The sequence below is a fragment of the Felis catus genome, chromosome B4 (genome assembly GCF_018350175.1).
Source record: "Felis catus isolate Fca126 chromosome B4, F.catus_Fca126_mat1.0, whole genome shotgun sequence".
NCBI classification, from domain to species: Eukaryota; Metazoa; Chordata; class Mammalia; order Carnivora; family Felidae; genus Felis; species Felis catus.
The window spans coordinates 67,912,637-67,927,882 of record NC_058374.1 but is presented as its reverse complement, the minus strand read 5'-3'; the positions used below and the strand labels follow the sequence as shown (position 1 = coordinate 67,927,882).

General features: G+C 37.9%; 1 protein-coding gene across 3 annotated transcripts in view; it reads right to left on the bottom strand.

The window, feature by feature from the left end:
- Positions 1 to 15,246, bottom strand: part of LRRK2 (leucine rich repeat kinase 2) — a 137,334-nt gene that overhangs the window by 98,172 nt on the left and 23,916 nt on the right. For all 3 annotated transcript variants that reach the window (XM_023256946.2, XM_045061649.1, XM_045061648.1), the window contains 3 exons: positions 13,015 to 13,144; positions 10,705 to 10,829; positions 4,451 to 4,563 (listed from right to left, as the gene is read on the bottom strand). In XM_023256946.2, coding sequence (XP_023112714.1) covers positions 4,451 to 4,563; positions 10,705 to 10,829; positions 13,015 to 13,144 — 368 coding nt within the window. The remainder of the gene's footprint in view (positions 1 to 4,450; positions 4,564 to 10,704; positions 10,830 to 13,014; positions 13,145 to 15,246) is intronic.

Genomic DNA, 15,246 nt, shown 5'->3' with positions numbered 1-15,246 from the left:
AGAAAGCATAGGAGGTTAATCGCTACCTCTTCCAACTTTTTAATCTCAACTCTTCCAGATGATTTGACATCATTTACAGGTATCCTAATACAGGCCACTTCTTTTTCCAAACTATCCGACTTATTAACTAAGAAGAAACAGTCAATACACTTTCCAACCATGGACAATCACAGTTACACCTTCTCTCTTAAAAGCCCGTGACATATAGCTAACTCTTATATGAGATGGGCCATCTCTGCTTTTCCATAATGTTTTCCATAATATGAATGCCCACCTAATAGCTTTCCTTCCAAAAATTACAATGCTATCCTTCACAGCACTTTTGTTTACACAGACACTGGTTTCATGGTATCTCTACTCCAAACGTGTGATTGGCACTACTGTGGGTATACACCACAGAGCTGAGAGCTTCAAGTCAGATCTCAAGCTCTGTTACAGCTTTTTCAACCAAAACCATCTACCCTCCAACCTTTCTCACTTCCATACTGTCAACGAACAGACTTTCATTCCTTTCCAATCTAGTCCTCCAATGCCTCTCAATTGTCCTTATTCAGCATCTTTTTTTCTTCATAGGGTATGAGGAGAAGCATCATTTTGTCATCCTGTGCCTTTCTCTTCCACCCTAATTGCTCAGCTTGGACATCAGTTCATCTATCATTTCAACAACACACTCATATCCTTGCCCCGCTTCATACTCTTCCCTGTCATTGTTTCCATCTTACCAACTCTCTGGGTAGCAATTTGGAGCCAGTTAAATTTAGGTTTAAATTCTGCCTCTTTTCACTTAATAGTTCCATTAAAAATTAATGAAATAACATTTACTCAGAAGTAGTATTTACTCAGAAGGTATTATTCAAGAAATGAAAAGAAATTCAAAGTAGTTCAAAGTGAAGCTGGAGGGATGGCTCATGTGTCTCTGCCTCCTCACCTTAAACTGATCCTAAAAATCGAGGGTTGTTATGAGGATGAAATGAGATGACTCACTTTCTGTGCAACAGACCCTGAGTGATGGCCACGGTTCAGGCCTTGGGCTAACCACCCTCCTCATAGATGAAAACCTTCTAACAGGAGACAGAATGTCCCTTAATTGGTCTTCCATTCCATCAAGCTACCATTTCTCCTCCATTTCTAAACTTATTAATAGAAACATCTACGCCCACTGTCTCCACATTCTCCCTACCCCTTAATTTCATATAATCAGACTTCTGTCCTTACCACTCTGAATTAAAACCATTCAAAGAAAAAAGTCCTTTAACAACCAAACTGCTGCTTTTTCCTCCCTTAATTTCCATGACATGGTACACCCCTAATTATTCTCAAACTTTAAAACCATTCATTTGCCCATCTCCTTTACAATCTCTTCTTTCAATGTCAAACTTTGTCCAAAGTTCTTTTCTTAAAACCCTTCTATTTATGGACGGGACTTCGTACACTAACATGGTTCATGTCACTGTAACAACAATAGTGACAACCACAACAATAACGCCAAAATCTATGCAGCACTCGCTATGTGCCAGAGATCCTTTTAAGCACTTCTTATATATTAACCCATGTAATCCTCACAATAACCCTATAATGTAGAAACACCATTATTAGCCCTATGTCATTGATGAAAAAAATTGAGACTCGGAATCCTTTAAGCAGATAACTCAGAGCACAAGTTTAAAGTCTCTTAAGCTCTAAGCCCACATTACTCTATGCTTGACGCTAGTATCTTAAACTCGGATGTTCAAAGCTAAAAGTTTATTAACTTATCAGGAAAAAAGAAAAAGGAAAATGTTAGATTGTAGACTGTCTGAACTTTTTGTGTGATGAATAGTACCACCATTCCTACTTCCTAGGCAGGGCCAGCCTCCTGCGTACGCACCTGCGCAGCCATAGTTCTCTGTGCTTCCAAGGGCCCCACACTCAGTATAATGCTCTGCTACCACCGTCTTGAAATTCTTAGTTTTTAACCAAGGAGTCCTGCATTTTCATTTTGTTCTGGGCCCCACAAATCAGGTAGCCAGTCCTAACCTCAAAATGCATCATAGGGTTATTTTTTTACACTAAAAATTAAATCAAAAAGATATTTATAAAGCATACATATTTGTTCTTAATACCATCCCTCTAACAAGTTTCTACTCAACTATTGGTTCTGCTACCTTAAACTCCTCTAATCTTGAACTATTTATTTCAGGTACAGTTGGATGATGACTAACGACTCCCTTACATCAGGAAACCTGTGATTGGTCCATGCAAAGAGAATGACAGCTTCACATTACTACATACGATGGAGCGCAGATAAACTGTTGGATAATTTAAAATAGTGGTATTTGACTTCTGACCGATTTATAAATTTGAAAATATTTATACAGGGGCACCTGAGTGGCTCAGTCAGTTAGGCTTCCAACTCTTGATTTCAGCTCAGGTCATGATCTCCTGGTTCATGGGTTCCAGCCCCACACTGGGCTCTCTGCTGTCAGTGCAAAGCCTGCTTCGGATCCTCTGCCCCCGTCTCCCTCCCTCTGCCCCTCCCCTGCTCTTGCTCTCTCTCTTTCTCAAAAGTAAAAAAATAAAAACATTAAAACATTAAAAAAATAAAAACAAATAAGTAAATAAATACTTTTAATAGTCTTTGCACTGTAACCTTAGTTGAATCTCAAATTCTATCTAATTGGGAATTCTGCTTTCCAGGAATAGACTTACTTTTAAAGGTGATTCGTTTCAGGTGTCTGCAGTATTTGGGCCCAAAATCTCTGATGCTTTGTAACATTTATTCAGAGTGAGACATGCAATCACAGAATTTTAGAGCTAAAGAAATACTTATATTCCTCGTTTAGAGTATTTTTTTTTCCTCAAAAGTGGTGAGGAATCAGGGGAATAACTTTTAGGAATTAAAAACAGCGGAGGTTTTTAAAACTAAAACACTGTCACTTCTATTTCCCCCTGACCTTAACTCCCTGCCTCCAAATGACAGTCGCTGTTTAGTGAGATGCCTTGTCATTGCTCAGCTGTTGAAATGGCGGAACACATAGGGGAGGCAGTGGTAGGCTTCTCAACCACTGCTTCGGGAAGTAGCAAGCAAAAGAAAGGAAGACCTGGGAGCTGAGTGCTTTTCTTGGCATCACGGTATTTACTGACAGGGTGGGGTCTCCTGATCGCTGACTCCTTCTACTATATCACACTTATAGTCAATAACTTTAGAAAAGATGGGCTACCCAGAATCACAGTTACCTGTAAAGTTGTTCTGGTACCTCTTGCTTCTCACCAACATATACCATGAATAAAATTAACCACCCCCTCCTCTACACGCCTATTGTCCATAAAGCCAGTATAGTTCGTAAGTCCCAATGCAGAACATGTGGTTTACGCATGGCTGTTGTTGTTATTCCCCTCACCCAACTGTGAGATCCAAGAGAGAAGGGCACAAATCATGTTCATTTTTGTCTTCCCAGTGCCTAACACAGTTCCTTCCACATACTTGTTTTCATCAAATATTTCTGGAATTGAATTCAAGCCATTATATTGCTATACTCAAAAATCATACTAAGGTTTCAGTACAAATGACTCAAATATATCATAGACAATTACATTATAAAGTTCAGTTTAAATTGAATTGTTAAAGGAGATCTCTCTACAGGCTATTCTGATTTATGACATTTTTCAAAGTATACTAAATCACAAGGAATCATTTCCATTAATCACCTTGACTGCTCTCTTCCTCTCATGAAAACATTAACTCTAATCATTCTTTACATCTTTACTCTTGTATCTTTTACAAAGACCAATTCATCTTACGTTAAGCCTCCAACCCATCTTAATTCCATCAATTCCTTTTGCATTTCACAATGTAAATTTAATTCCCTGCTTTTTTCATACTTAGTATGATTGTTGATTATAGTAATTATATTATTGCAAATGTAGATAGATACATAAATATATGTAATACATGTAAATGCATATAGATATGTAAATATCTAAAAATGGTCAGAAACAATGCACACCGAACCATTTCAGAGGTTATCTCTGAGGAGAGCAATGAAAGTGAGCCCAGGCAATCGAAGAAGCTTTTAATGTTGTGCCCTGTGTCTTCATGGACTGAACCTTTCAGACCAGAAAAGACCCAAAAGAAAGACAACAGCAGCCACAGTTCCTGACATCACTCATGAGGCTTAGCTTAACATCTAGCTCTTTAGTTCTCTCTCTGAGTAGACTGGAGTGGATTTATGTTACCAGCAATCTAAAGAACCTGTCCACGTGTGTGGTCAATAGTACACTCCCCTCAGCTGGAATGGTACATCTCTTCACACCTTGCATCCCTGTTGGCATCTTACATCTCCACCCACATAACTTCCTACTATCATAGTAAACAGAAGATGGAAAACTGAAACTGAAACAGCCCTTCTATTTCTCCAAATCCCATAGTCCAGGGAATGGTATAAAGGCAGAAAACTTATATTGTACATACCCTGTTCAACGCTGCTAGGACCAGTTTGTGAATATCATTCCTGAAACACTGTTTTTTAACCATATGTAGCTTATGTTGATATTCTGTATCTTCCTTGGACTCTTCTGGCATGCCTAAATAAGTAAACAAATAAATAATAAGTTTCTCATAAAGATTTAGGCTGAGCAGATTGTCACCTCCTAGAAGTGATCATAATCAACCTAACAATACATACATATGTTGTACTATTTTCTAATGCATAGTTCCTATCAAAGAAATAACCCTTATCTTTACAGAAATTATAAAAAGTTTATCATTGAACGTAAAATAGATGCAATGTGTGTGGGTGTTTACTGAATTTAAAGTAGCAAGAGCTACTACCTGGAGAGGTTTTCTAGAGCAAACAATACTTTTTTTTGTATGAATAGTCTGTATTCATACAAGATTTTTATGCAACAATGGACAGCTTGAGAAAAGCTCAGTTATTTGGGCTACAACATAAAAAGGTCAGATATGAAATGCAGACATAAAAGAACAGCTGGAACAACAGTGAAAAGAAAAAAGATTTCAGTTTCAGCGTTATGGTGGTAAAGAGCATGTACTTTTGTTAAAAGTCCTCTAAGGCTGTATAATAGTATTAAGTTACTCACAGGAAACATATTCCTTATTAAGCTACATGGTAATTAAACTATCCTAAAACTGTTAAAAAATAAGTCAAAAAATAGTGGTTACATAATTGATACTACATACTACAATTATTATGAATGGATGATGTTTCCAAAACCTATGCCTATAGAAATAATTATTAATAAGCAGTTCTTTATATAATCTTTCACTTTAATAATCTGTATTAACAAGGGGCACCCGGGTGGCTCAGTCAGTTAAGCGTCAGACTTCGGCCCAGGTCATGATCTCGTGTTTCTTGAGTTCCAGCTCCACATCAGGCTCTGTGCTGATAGCCTGGAGCCTGGAGCCTGCTTTCGATTCTGTGTCTCTCTCTCTCTCTCTCTCTACCCCTCCCCTGTGCTTGCTCTCTCTCTCTTAAAAATAAACATTAAGAAATATTTTTTAAATTATTTTTATTAACACAAACTATTAACTGGCTGTGTATATAGCTTTTCATTTACCTAACAACAACAACAAAAAAAAAACTTAAATGCTAACTACATGCCAGAGCTGTTGCTACATGTTGGGAATAACACAATGAATAACAAAGGCTGGGTGGATCTCCACCCTCCTGGAGCTTTCAGTCCTCATTTTAGAATATATTCAGACAGGTTCAGACATTCACTACAGCTGTATGACCTTAGGCAAGTCGCTTAAACTCTCTCTGCCTTATTTTCAGTAACCAAGCCCACGTTAATTTCTGAAACGGCCGATTACACCGCAAGCAGACGTAACCACTAAGAGGAGGCCTGTTGAGTAATAAAAACTTTATCACATGTAATAAGTCTTAATAAACATCCTTCTTACATTAAGACCAAATGAACATTACCATAAATTTCATCTCTGGTCTTTGTTATATCACTTGAGTTTCTACTATCCATAAAGGATATAATTTCCTCTCCATGTAAGAGTCCTTTAAATTGTACATACTGCAAAATTTTGAGGGCAGGATCCATAACCTAATCATCTCCAGATCACCAAGAGTTCCAAGCATAGCGTTTTAGATCTGTTATTCAATGTATGCTTGTTGCACAAATGTATATATGAAAGTGCCTACTCAGGACTCAGGCTGCATAGGTTGAATACCTGACTCCATTATACAAGTTGTGACCTTAAAATCTCTACTTCTCATGCTTGTTTCATCATCTGTAAAATGGCACACACACAAAAACAGGTATCTGCCTCATGGGTTGCTATGAGAATTTTAAAAATTCATACACATAAAGCACTTCGAACAATGCCTGACACATTTTAATTCTTCATGTTTTTCAGCATACTGTTACTAACTACAAATGAATGGGGTGTTTTACAGTTTTCATAGCATCCTAAGCCATCTCCTGATTAAACAAATTCAGTTTCTCTTAATGTTCTTTCAGATGTGGTTTTATACTCATAATCACCTTCCTCTATATAATTCCCAATTTGCATAAGTCCTTTCTTAAAGAATTTTACATTATTCCTTCTAGATCTGACACCAAGTCAAGAAAAATAACCAATGCAATATTTTATTAAAATAGCTGTCTTATCATTTTATTAAAGCCACAGAGTCAGGCACCTGGGTGGCTCAGTCCATTGAGCATCTGACTTCGGCTCAGGTCATGATCTTGTGGTTTGTGGGTTCAAGCCCTGTGCTGGGCTCTGTGCTGACAGCTCAGAGCCTGGAGCCTGCTTTGGATTCTGTGTCTCCCTCTTTCTCTGTCCCGCCCCCGCTCACACTCTGTCTCAGAAATAAACATTAAAAAAATGTAAAAAAAAAAAATTTAGACTTCCATTTTAAGCTCAGTCCACATTGATAAAAAAATAAAATGAAGAGAGAAATTATATCAACTCTGATCTTGTACCTCTGAAGGGTAATAGGTAAAGTTGTTAAAAGTTCTGTTTTTGCACATATGCTTTCTACTATTTCATTCAAAGAGACAGTTGAAGGTCTACTCTCATCCTGGTTTGTGTTAGTAGCTGAAATAGAACAGGAAGACCTAGTTTCTGCCTTTCTCAAGCCCAATGCTTAGCTTTAGAACACATATGTAAATAAACTATTATAGTGGTTAACAAAATAGAGGTGTGTGCAAATAATAAAAGGGAAAGAAGAAGTAATGACCAAAAGAAATGAAGTCAGGTGCCCAAGATTTGTAGAAACTATAAGGAGTTTGGGTAGAGTAAAGTGAAGTTTACTTCATCTTAAAAAATGAAGAAACTGGAGGGACTCCTGGGTGGCTCAGTCAGTTAAGCATCCATGATCTTGTGGTGTGTGAGTTTGAGCCCCACCCCAGGCTCTGTGCTGACAGCTCAGAGCCTGGAGCCTGCTTCGGATTCTGTGTCTCCCTCTCTTTCTCTGCCCTCCCCTGCTCGTGCTCTGCCTCTCTTTCTCTCAAAAATAAGTAAACATTAAAAAAACAAATCTTACAAAGCTACCGGGTCAATCACTTCAGTAACTTATTGTTCCAAAAAAGAGGAAAAATTGAAAACTACTACATTGAAAGAAGTTTAAGAAACCTAACAGCCCATATGCATATGTGGGCCTGAACTGGACACTGAATTATATAAATTTGCTATAACACACACCTTTGTTACAATTAAGACAATCTGAATATGGGCTAGTTAATAAATGAACTGAGATATTATAGGCACCTACCTCAACTTAACATGCTCAAACCAGAATCATATTCAACCTCAAAACTACTGGGGTACTGATACTATAGTTAACTCATTGATACATAGAATGGTTAAGATACAGTATAGCAAATTACGGTGTAGTATGGTATAGTAATATGGTATGGGAGCACAGAATAAAATAGATAACAATAAAGAAATGTATTTATATAATGATATGTTTATAAATGTGTCAACAAATATGTATTTCTACACATGAAATACAACCCTAAAATTATAAAATTATTTCCAAGGGTACCCATTAATAGATCTAAACATCATTATAAGAAAATCACTTAATTGACCTTTTAAATACATAAGTTCACATATCTAACGATTATTGCTATCAATGTGGCTTCAGAGTCAATTCTAAAAACAATAAAAAAATTATCTTCAAAAAATGTTTTAATGTTTATTTATTTTTGAGAGAGAGAAAGAGTGTGAGTGGGGCAGGGCAGAGAGAGAGGGAGACACAGAATGGAAGTAGGGTCCAGGCTCTGAGCTGTCAGCACAGAGCCTGATGCGGGGCTCAAACTCACGAACTGTGAGATCATGACTTGAGCCGAAGTCAGACGCTTAACCGACTGAGCCACCCAGGCGACCCCAGTATGATTTTTTAAAATATTTATTTATTTTTGAGAGAGAGAGAGAGAGAGAGAGAGAGAGAGAGAGAGAGGCAGAGAGCGAGGGAGACACAGAATCTGAAGGAGGCTCCAGGCTCTGAGCTGTCAGCACAGAGCCCGACGTGGGGCTCAAACTCACAGACTGCAAGATCATGACATAGGCCAAAGTTGGACACTTAACTGACAGCCTTGAAGGCACCCCCAAAACTTGTTTCTTAACCAAAAGAATATTATTTTATTAACTAACAGATTTGGTTCTGAAAGTCTTCTGCTTACCTTTAAAATTTAAAAGATTAAGGCTGGCACCTTTAAGGATGATCAAAATGGTTCTGTTTTGTTTTGTTTTTTACAATCTACAAAGTTCAAAAAAAAATTGTAATAATATTTTCAAGCAAAATTATGTCTGTTAAATTATACCTTAAAAGTTGCATGACAACTATGAATAGCACCTCATGATTCAATTCAAAATCTACTAATTGAACAGCTATTTTAGTTCAATATGCCAGGGGATTAAAAACAACAACAATAACAACGACGACTGAAGAAAGCCCCCTCCTTGAAAAAATGTATATTCTGGGGCGCCTGGGTGGCGCAGTCGGTTAAGCGTCCGACTTCAGCCAGGTCACGGTCTCGCAGTCCGTGAGTTCGAGCCCCGCGTCGGGCTCTGGGCTGATGGCTCAGAGCCTGGAGCCTGTTTCCGATTCTGTGTCTCCCTCTCTCTCTGCCCCTCCCCCGTTCATGCTCTGTCTCTCTCTGTCCCAAAAATAAATAAACGTTGAAAAAAAAAATTAAAAAAAAAAAAAAAAAAACCTGGGCTGTAAAAGAATAGGAATTTTACAGAGCAACAAAAAGCAATTACGTCCCCAATATTCAGCAGTCGGAAAGTCCTATCAAACGAATGTCCTCACTGTCTCTCAGATCCACCGTCTCCCCTGCTTCCCTCGCTGGGCCCCCACCATGTCTCACCTGACCATCATGGCCTCCAACGCAATTTCCCTGGAGGAGGCTTTCTCCCTGCCAATCATCCTCCACAGCACAGCGCTTTCACTATAAACTGCAGACTTGTTCATGACACTGAAGTTTTTGAACACCTTTAATAAATCTGAACTGACTTCTGTTCAAAAAAGCCACACACTTGCTCAGTGCTGTGGTCAGGCCCTTAACCTCAGGCCTCCGCCAGTCCTTCCACATTCATCCACAGGCACTGATCTCCTCACACCTTACTCACCCAAGACCATGAGCACTCTGTCCTTCTGCCTGAAGGGTCCTGCCCAACCTTCCTACCTGGTCAGCTTCACACACCCTCAACTTCAAATATCTCAATCTTGACCTACTCCTTTGATTAAATTACTTGTGCCTCCACCAATATTCTCACAGCCTTTTATACTATGGCAGTAACAGCTCTGCTCATACTGTCTGGTAATTATCTATTTACATATCCATCTACCTCTAAGCTCCAATAATAGTACTGTAATGCCTTCTTCATTCATTTTTCATCATTGGGCAGCCATCACAATATTTAGAACAAAGGAGGTTCTTAATAAATATATACTGAATGAATGGAGGAGCAGTTGTTTTAAATGGGCTTTGGGGGTGCCTGGGTGGCTCAGTCAGTTAAGTGTCTGACTTCGGCGCAGGTCATGATCTCACCATTCGTGAGTTCAAGCCCTGCGTCGGGTTCTGTGCTGACAGCTTGGAGCCTGGAGCCTGCTTCAGATTCTGTCTCCATCTCTCGGCCCCTCCCCTGCTCACATTCTGTCTATCTCTCTCTCAAATATAAAACATAAAATAAATGAAAATAAATAAATACAAAATAAACAGGCTTGGAAGGACAAGTGAGGTCACAACAGATGTAAGCAGGGGGTAAAGGGGAGAGAACAGAAGCTACTGAGGTTAATAAATAAAAGCCACAGGGTTATATTTGAGAAAGATTCATTCAACCACAGAGTAAAAGAAGGACCGGAAAGAGGCAAAAGAGAAAGTGTGAATATTAGTTTGCTATGTTTATAGTTCAGACAGGAAGCAAAACAAAACCTGGATGGCAACAGAAATAGAAAAAATTATCAGAGGTCGACACTCTCCTTGGAAGCAAAGCTCCATACTTTATATTATAGTGATTGCTTGTACAAATAAATTATCCAATTTTCTTATAAATTAATCTGACCCTTCCACGTCATCATTTTTCCTCTCTTTTTACTTTTGGATTAGTGGGAAGATTTGCTTTTGGTTGAGAAAAGCTGGTCCTTTCATTTTTGCCTAGGAAGTTGGTATTTCAGAAAGTGTCAAAAAAGATCCATTGAAATTGCCATCTCTTCCCATATCCATTATGTGACTTACCTGGAACTATAAAATGTAAAATAGCTCGAAGTGCCTCCAGCTGCACTGATAACGATGCCTCATGATATTTCATAACTGTTATTATTTTGGGGGCCACTACTACCATCGTATCCATGGAAGCATTACTGGAAATACAAGATTGAAACGCTTATTAAAAGTACAACCTTATTCCATTGTACAAACACACCCAGTTGAAACAAGTACAGGAAAACAGAACCATTCTATTTTACCAGAAAAGGCGATACGGAAATGCTTTTGCATTCAGTAATATGAGCACACCTATTTTAATTATTATTTAATTAAACCCTGACCTCAAGAAGTGGAATTCCTAATAACCTGGGAATTCTTTTATTTAGTTTCACAAGACACAGCTCCCTTCTGATCTGCACATGGGTCACTGGCAACAACCCTGAAAAAGTAGGTGTTATTATCTGCATTTTCCAGATGAAGAGTTTAGGCTGACAGAGGTGACGTATCAAGGTCCTATAACTAGAATGTGACAGAGCCAGGACTGGAACACAAAAACTGTCTGAGCTCCAAGGTCAGGGATCTTTAGAGCATACCAACCTGCCTCTTCCAAATTAACACCACTGGACTTCCTGTATGGTATTCTTAATTAGTTTCATTTGCCTTGAAGTCTTAAGTTTCTCTAAGGTATTTTGGCTATTCTTTCTCTTCCATATGAAGAAATGCCGCTGGATTAGATCTCAGTAGGTACTACAAACTGTAAAACAGGCAGGCCTTGCTTTGCACAGTGCCATGTTAACTGAAACCTGTGCATTACTCCAACCAAGCCCTCACTTCGCGTGGTTCTGTGCTCACGGTAAGCTTCTCTTGTTTGGTCATCCCACTTCATTCACTCTCCTCTAACCACTGTGCCCTTACTCATCCCTGCCACTGCATTATCACACAGTATTTATTGTAACTGTCTCTTTACACATCAGTCTCCCCAACTAGACAGTGGGTTTTTTAGTGGCACGCCCACTGTCATAGTTATCTTTGAATCCCCAGGACTAAAACTGTATATTTTACCTATGAGGAAACAGCCAGAAGCATTAATTGCACATAAACTACAGAATCTTAAAGGGTAGATTATTCCATGGTGTTTTTGTCTCATTTATAAAGGTTTGCACACTTCCGGGACCATAAAAATCATCATTGGAGATCAACTTTGCATTTAAATATTCAATAGCAACATTTAAATAAAAGAAATATGACTCAAAGATATGATATATATAAACATAAATAAATTAGCTGGATGGATGTTAAAAACAACATAACCTTATTCCTTAAAAGCCTACCAATGTGCTACATACATTTTACCATGCTATTTGCATTTCATTTATTCATATTTAAGAACAGTATTAATAATAATAGCTGTGATTTATTGAGTGCTTACAATGTATAGGCATTATCTTAACTTTGTAAGAAGTAAGTGATTTAATACTTACATTATAAACTTACAACTTATGAGGTTATTACTATTTATCCCTCTTTACCAAAGAGGAACCTGATGTTTAGACATCAAATGGCTGGCTCAAATTAGTGGGAAAGCCAGGACACAAAATCATTTTCTACTGCAACATTTGTGCTAATTATTTTTTCTTTTACACATTACAGTTTCCTAGACAGCTTATTTTTTTGTTTGAGATTCACACAGATTAGGCCAAAGTTACTTCCCATTCTTTGGCCTAATAAAATGCAAAAAGGCACTGAGCGTATCCTGCAGTAGGCACCTTCTGTACATAATTCAGTTTTAGCCTTTTAAACAGGTTTTTCTTAAGCTCCCCCCCCCCCCCACTCACCACTCTACCCCCCAACCCTGCCCTATCGTCCACCCCCAGATCTGGTCCTGTTGTGCCTCTAACCAGCCATGGAATCTTAACATCTTTGGACTTCCCAGCTAAGGAATGAGAGCAGGAAGAGAAGACCAGGTTAATTCAAATGGAAGAATCGCAATAAATATTTGTTGTGAAAAAAAAAACAGAAGCCATATTCTGATTTTATCTCATGCCTTTCATACACAATAATTTGAAAAATTGATTGTACAACTGCCATTTTCCAAAATGTGGTCAGCACCAACCACAAAGTACAAAAGCCAATTCAACATGTTTCTACAATCTCTGCTATCCCTTTCCACAGTCAGATAAAATAAGTCTACAGTATTGGTGATATAAGATTATATTCCACAATGTTTCAATCTGCAAATGTCTTATGTTTTTCTTTTAACTCTTAGAAATATGCTTGAAACATTGATATATTCCTGGCCCAACCTTATATATTCTGCATAAGTTCATGAATCTGTATTACCTTCCTTCAAAAAGATGATTTAGCATTTTACAGCCGCTTTCTGCAACCTCAGGAGAATGTATATGCTTCTGCATTAACTCCAATACATTCAGGTATATTCCTTTTGACAAGAGGATTTTTCTGAAATTAACTATAAAATGTTTTTAACGTTACTCATAGAAATAAAAGCACACTTTCATAATTCTACAGTAGACACAAAATGCTAAGATAGTCCAAATTCATAAAAAAGTACATGTAGAATTTATATTTCGTTGCAACTTAAAGATCATTAATGTTTATCTTTCAAATGTGCACCATTTTCAATTTTTCACACTTATTCACAATTTCAGTTGAGGTTTTGATTTTTAAAGTTTTATTCATAGACAAGACTGGTTCCAATATAATCCTATCCATGTGAAAGGAGTGTTTTTGCAGGAAAATATTTTAAAATAATGCCCTCCAAAATAAGAATGAAAGTTACATTTCATTCTAATATTTATAACAGTGTCACAAAATAACCACACTTACACAGACTTACTAGGCACGTTAGACACTAGTGAGCTGGAAATAAGTTATAGGTGCATGCAGGTACTGACCATCCACTCAAACCTTGCGGGGGCAGGGGGAGTAGGATGGGACAGGGGCTGGAACCATGTCAGGCTGCCTTCAGCCTTGAGCTACCTTCTCCATTCATCCCAGCGAACTGTACAAACATTATTTATAGGTACACCATCATGTGCAAAGGGACGGAAAGCACTGACAAAATTATTACATAATTTCACAAAGCAATGCCAAAGCTTAATAAATATGCTTTACAACTGATTTTATACTCTATGTGGGAAGATAACTATATCCCAGCAATAATGATTACAGAATAATTTTTCTTTGTTATAAACTTCCTTCACTAAATGCACATTATCTTATACTGTCTATTTAAGTATAAACTGTCTTGAAGACTCTGTATAAATATCATTCCAACATTACACACTGCAGGTCAACACTCTGAAAGTGGCAGGAAGTGAAACTTAGATTAAGTACCACAGAGGGTCCCGACTTCAGATGGCTCGACCAACGATTTTTCGACCTTTGTGATGGTGTGAAAGTGATACACGTTTAGTAGAATCCATACTTCAAATTTTGAATTTTGATCTTTTCTCAGGCAGAGTACAATACTCTTTCTTAATGCTGGGGAGTGGCCGCAAGCCACAAAATAACAAGAGTAAACAACCGATGCACTTACACTCTACCTCTCATCCTGTTTTTCACTTTCAGTACAGCATTCAGTAAATTACGTGAAACATTCAACACTTTGTTATAAAACAGGCTTCACGTTAGATGATTTTGCCCAACTACAGGCCAACATAAGTCTTCTGAGCACATTTCAGTTCAGCAAAGCTAAACTGTAACGATCAGTAGGTTAGGTGTATTAAATGCATTTTCAACTTTCAACATTTTCTACTTATGACAGGTTTATTGGACAAAACCCCATCATCATAAGTCAAGAAAGATCTGTATTTTGAAAATGAGTTATCAACCTCAAATTGGGAAAGGAAGAAATGATAGAAAATCGGGAAAAGTCAGAAATAAGTGGAATTGATATACACATTCTACAATACTGCCAAAATCTGAAAAATTCATACCTTTTAAAGACACCCAGAATAACACACACTAAAATATGATAAGTTGGGTTATTTTGCTTGGTCATGTCAGAAGGTTCAATAACCCCTCCTAAAGTGGCTAACTTCTAACCAAGAGGATACTTTTAAAAGATGGAAGTCCCTCTACGCCAGAAGCGCTCGCACTGCAGAGAAACTTGGAATCACTCAGAAGGCTTGCTGAAAAACAGATTGCTGGGTCTAACCCCAGAGGTTGTGACTCAGCAGGTCTGAACAGGGCCCTAGAATTTACATTTTTAACAAGTTTCCTGGAGATGTTACTGGTCCAGGCACCATACTGTCCTAGACATTCACCTAACCTTTGACTTAAAAATTGAGAACAGAAATTTCATCAAACACTGGACCTAACAGAAATTACATCATGCAGTGATTTCAGAGTTCACAGAACATTTTAGATGTTCTTATCTCCTTTACCTTATATCTGCATAAAGTCCTGACCTCTTCTGCTCCATTTTAGTAATAAATTATCTGCTTTAAAAGGCCAATAATAATATGTAACTTCCTGCAGCTCTTTATCCAATATTCACCTTCCTCCCTGGCTGCCTCGCCACCATTTTAACTCCTCTGACCCCTCACA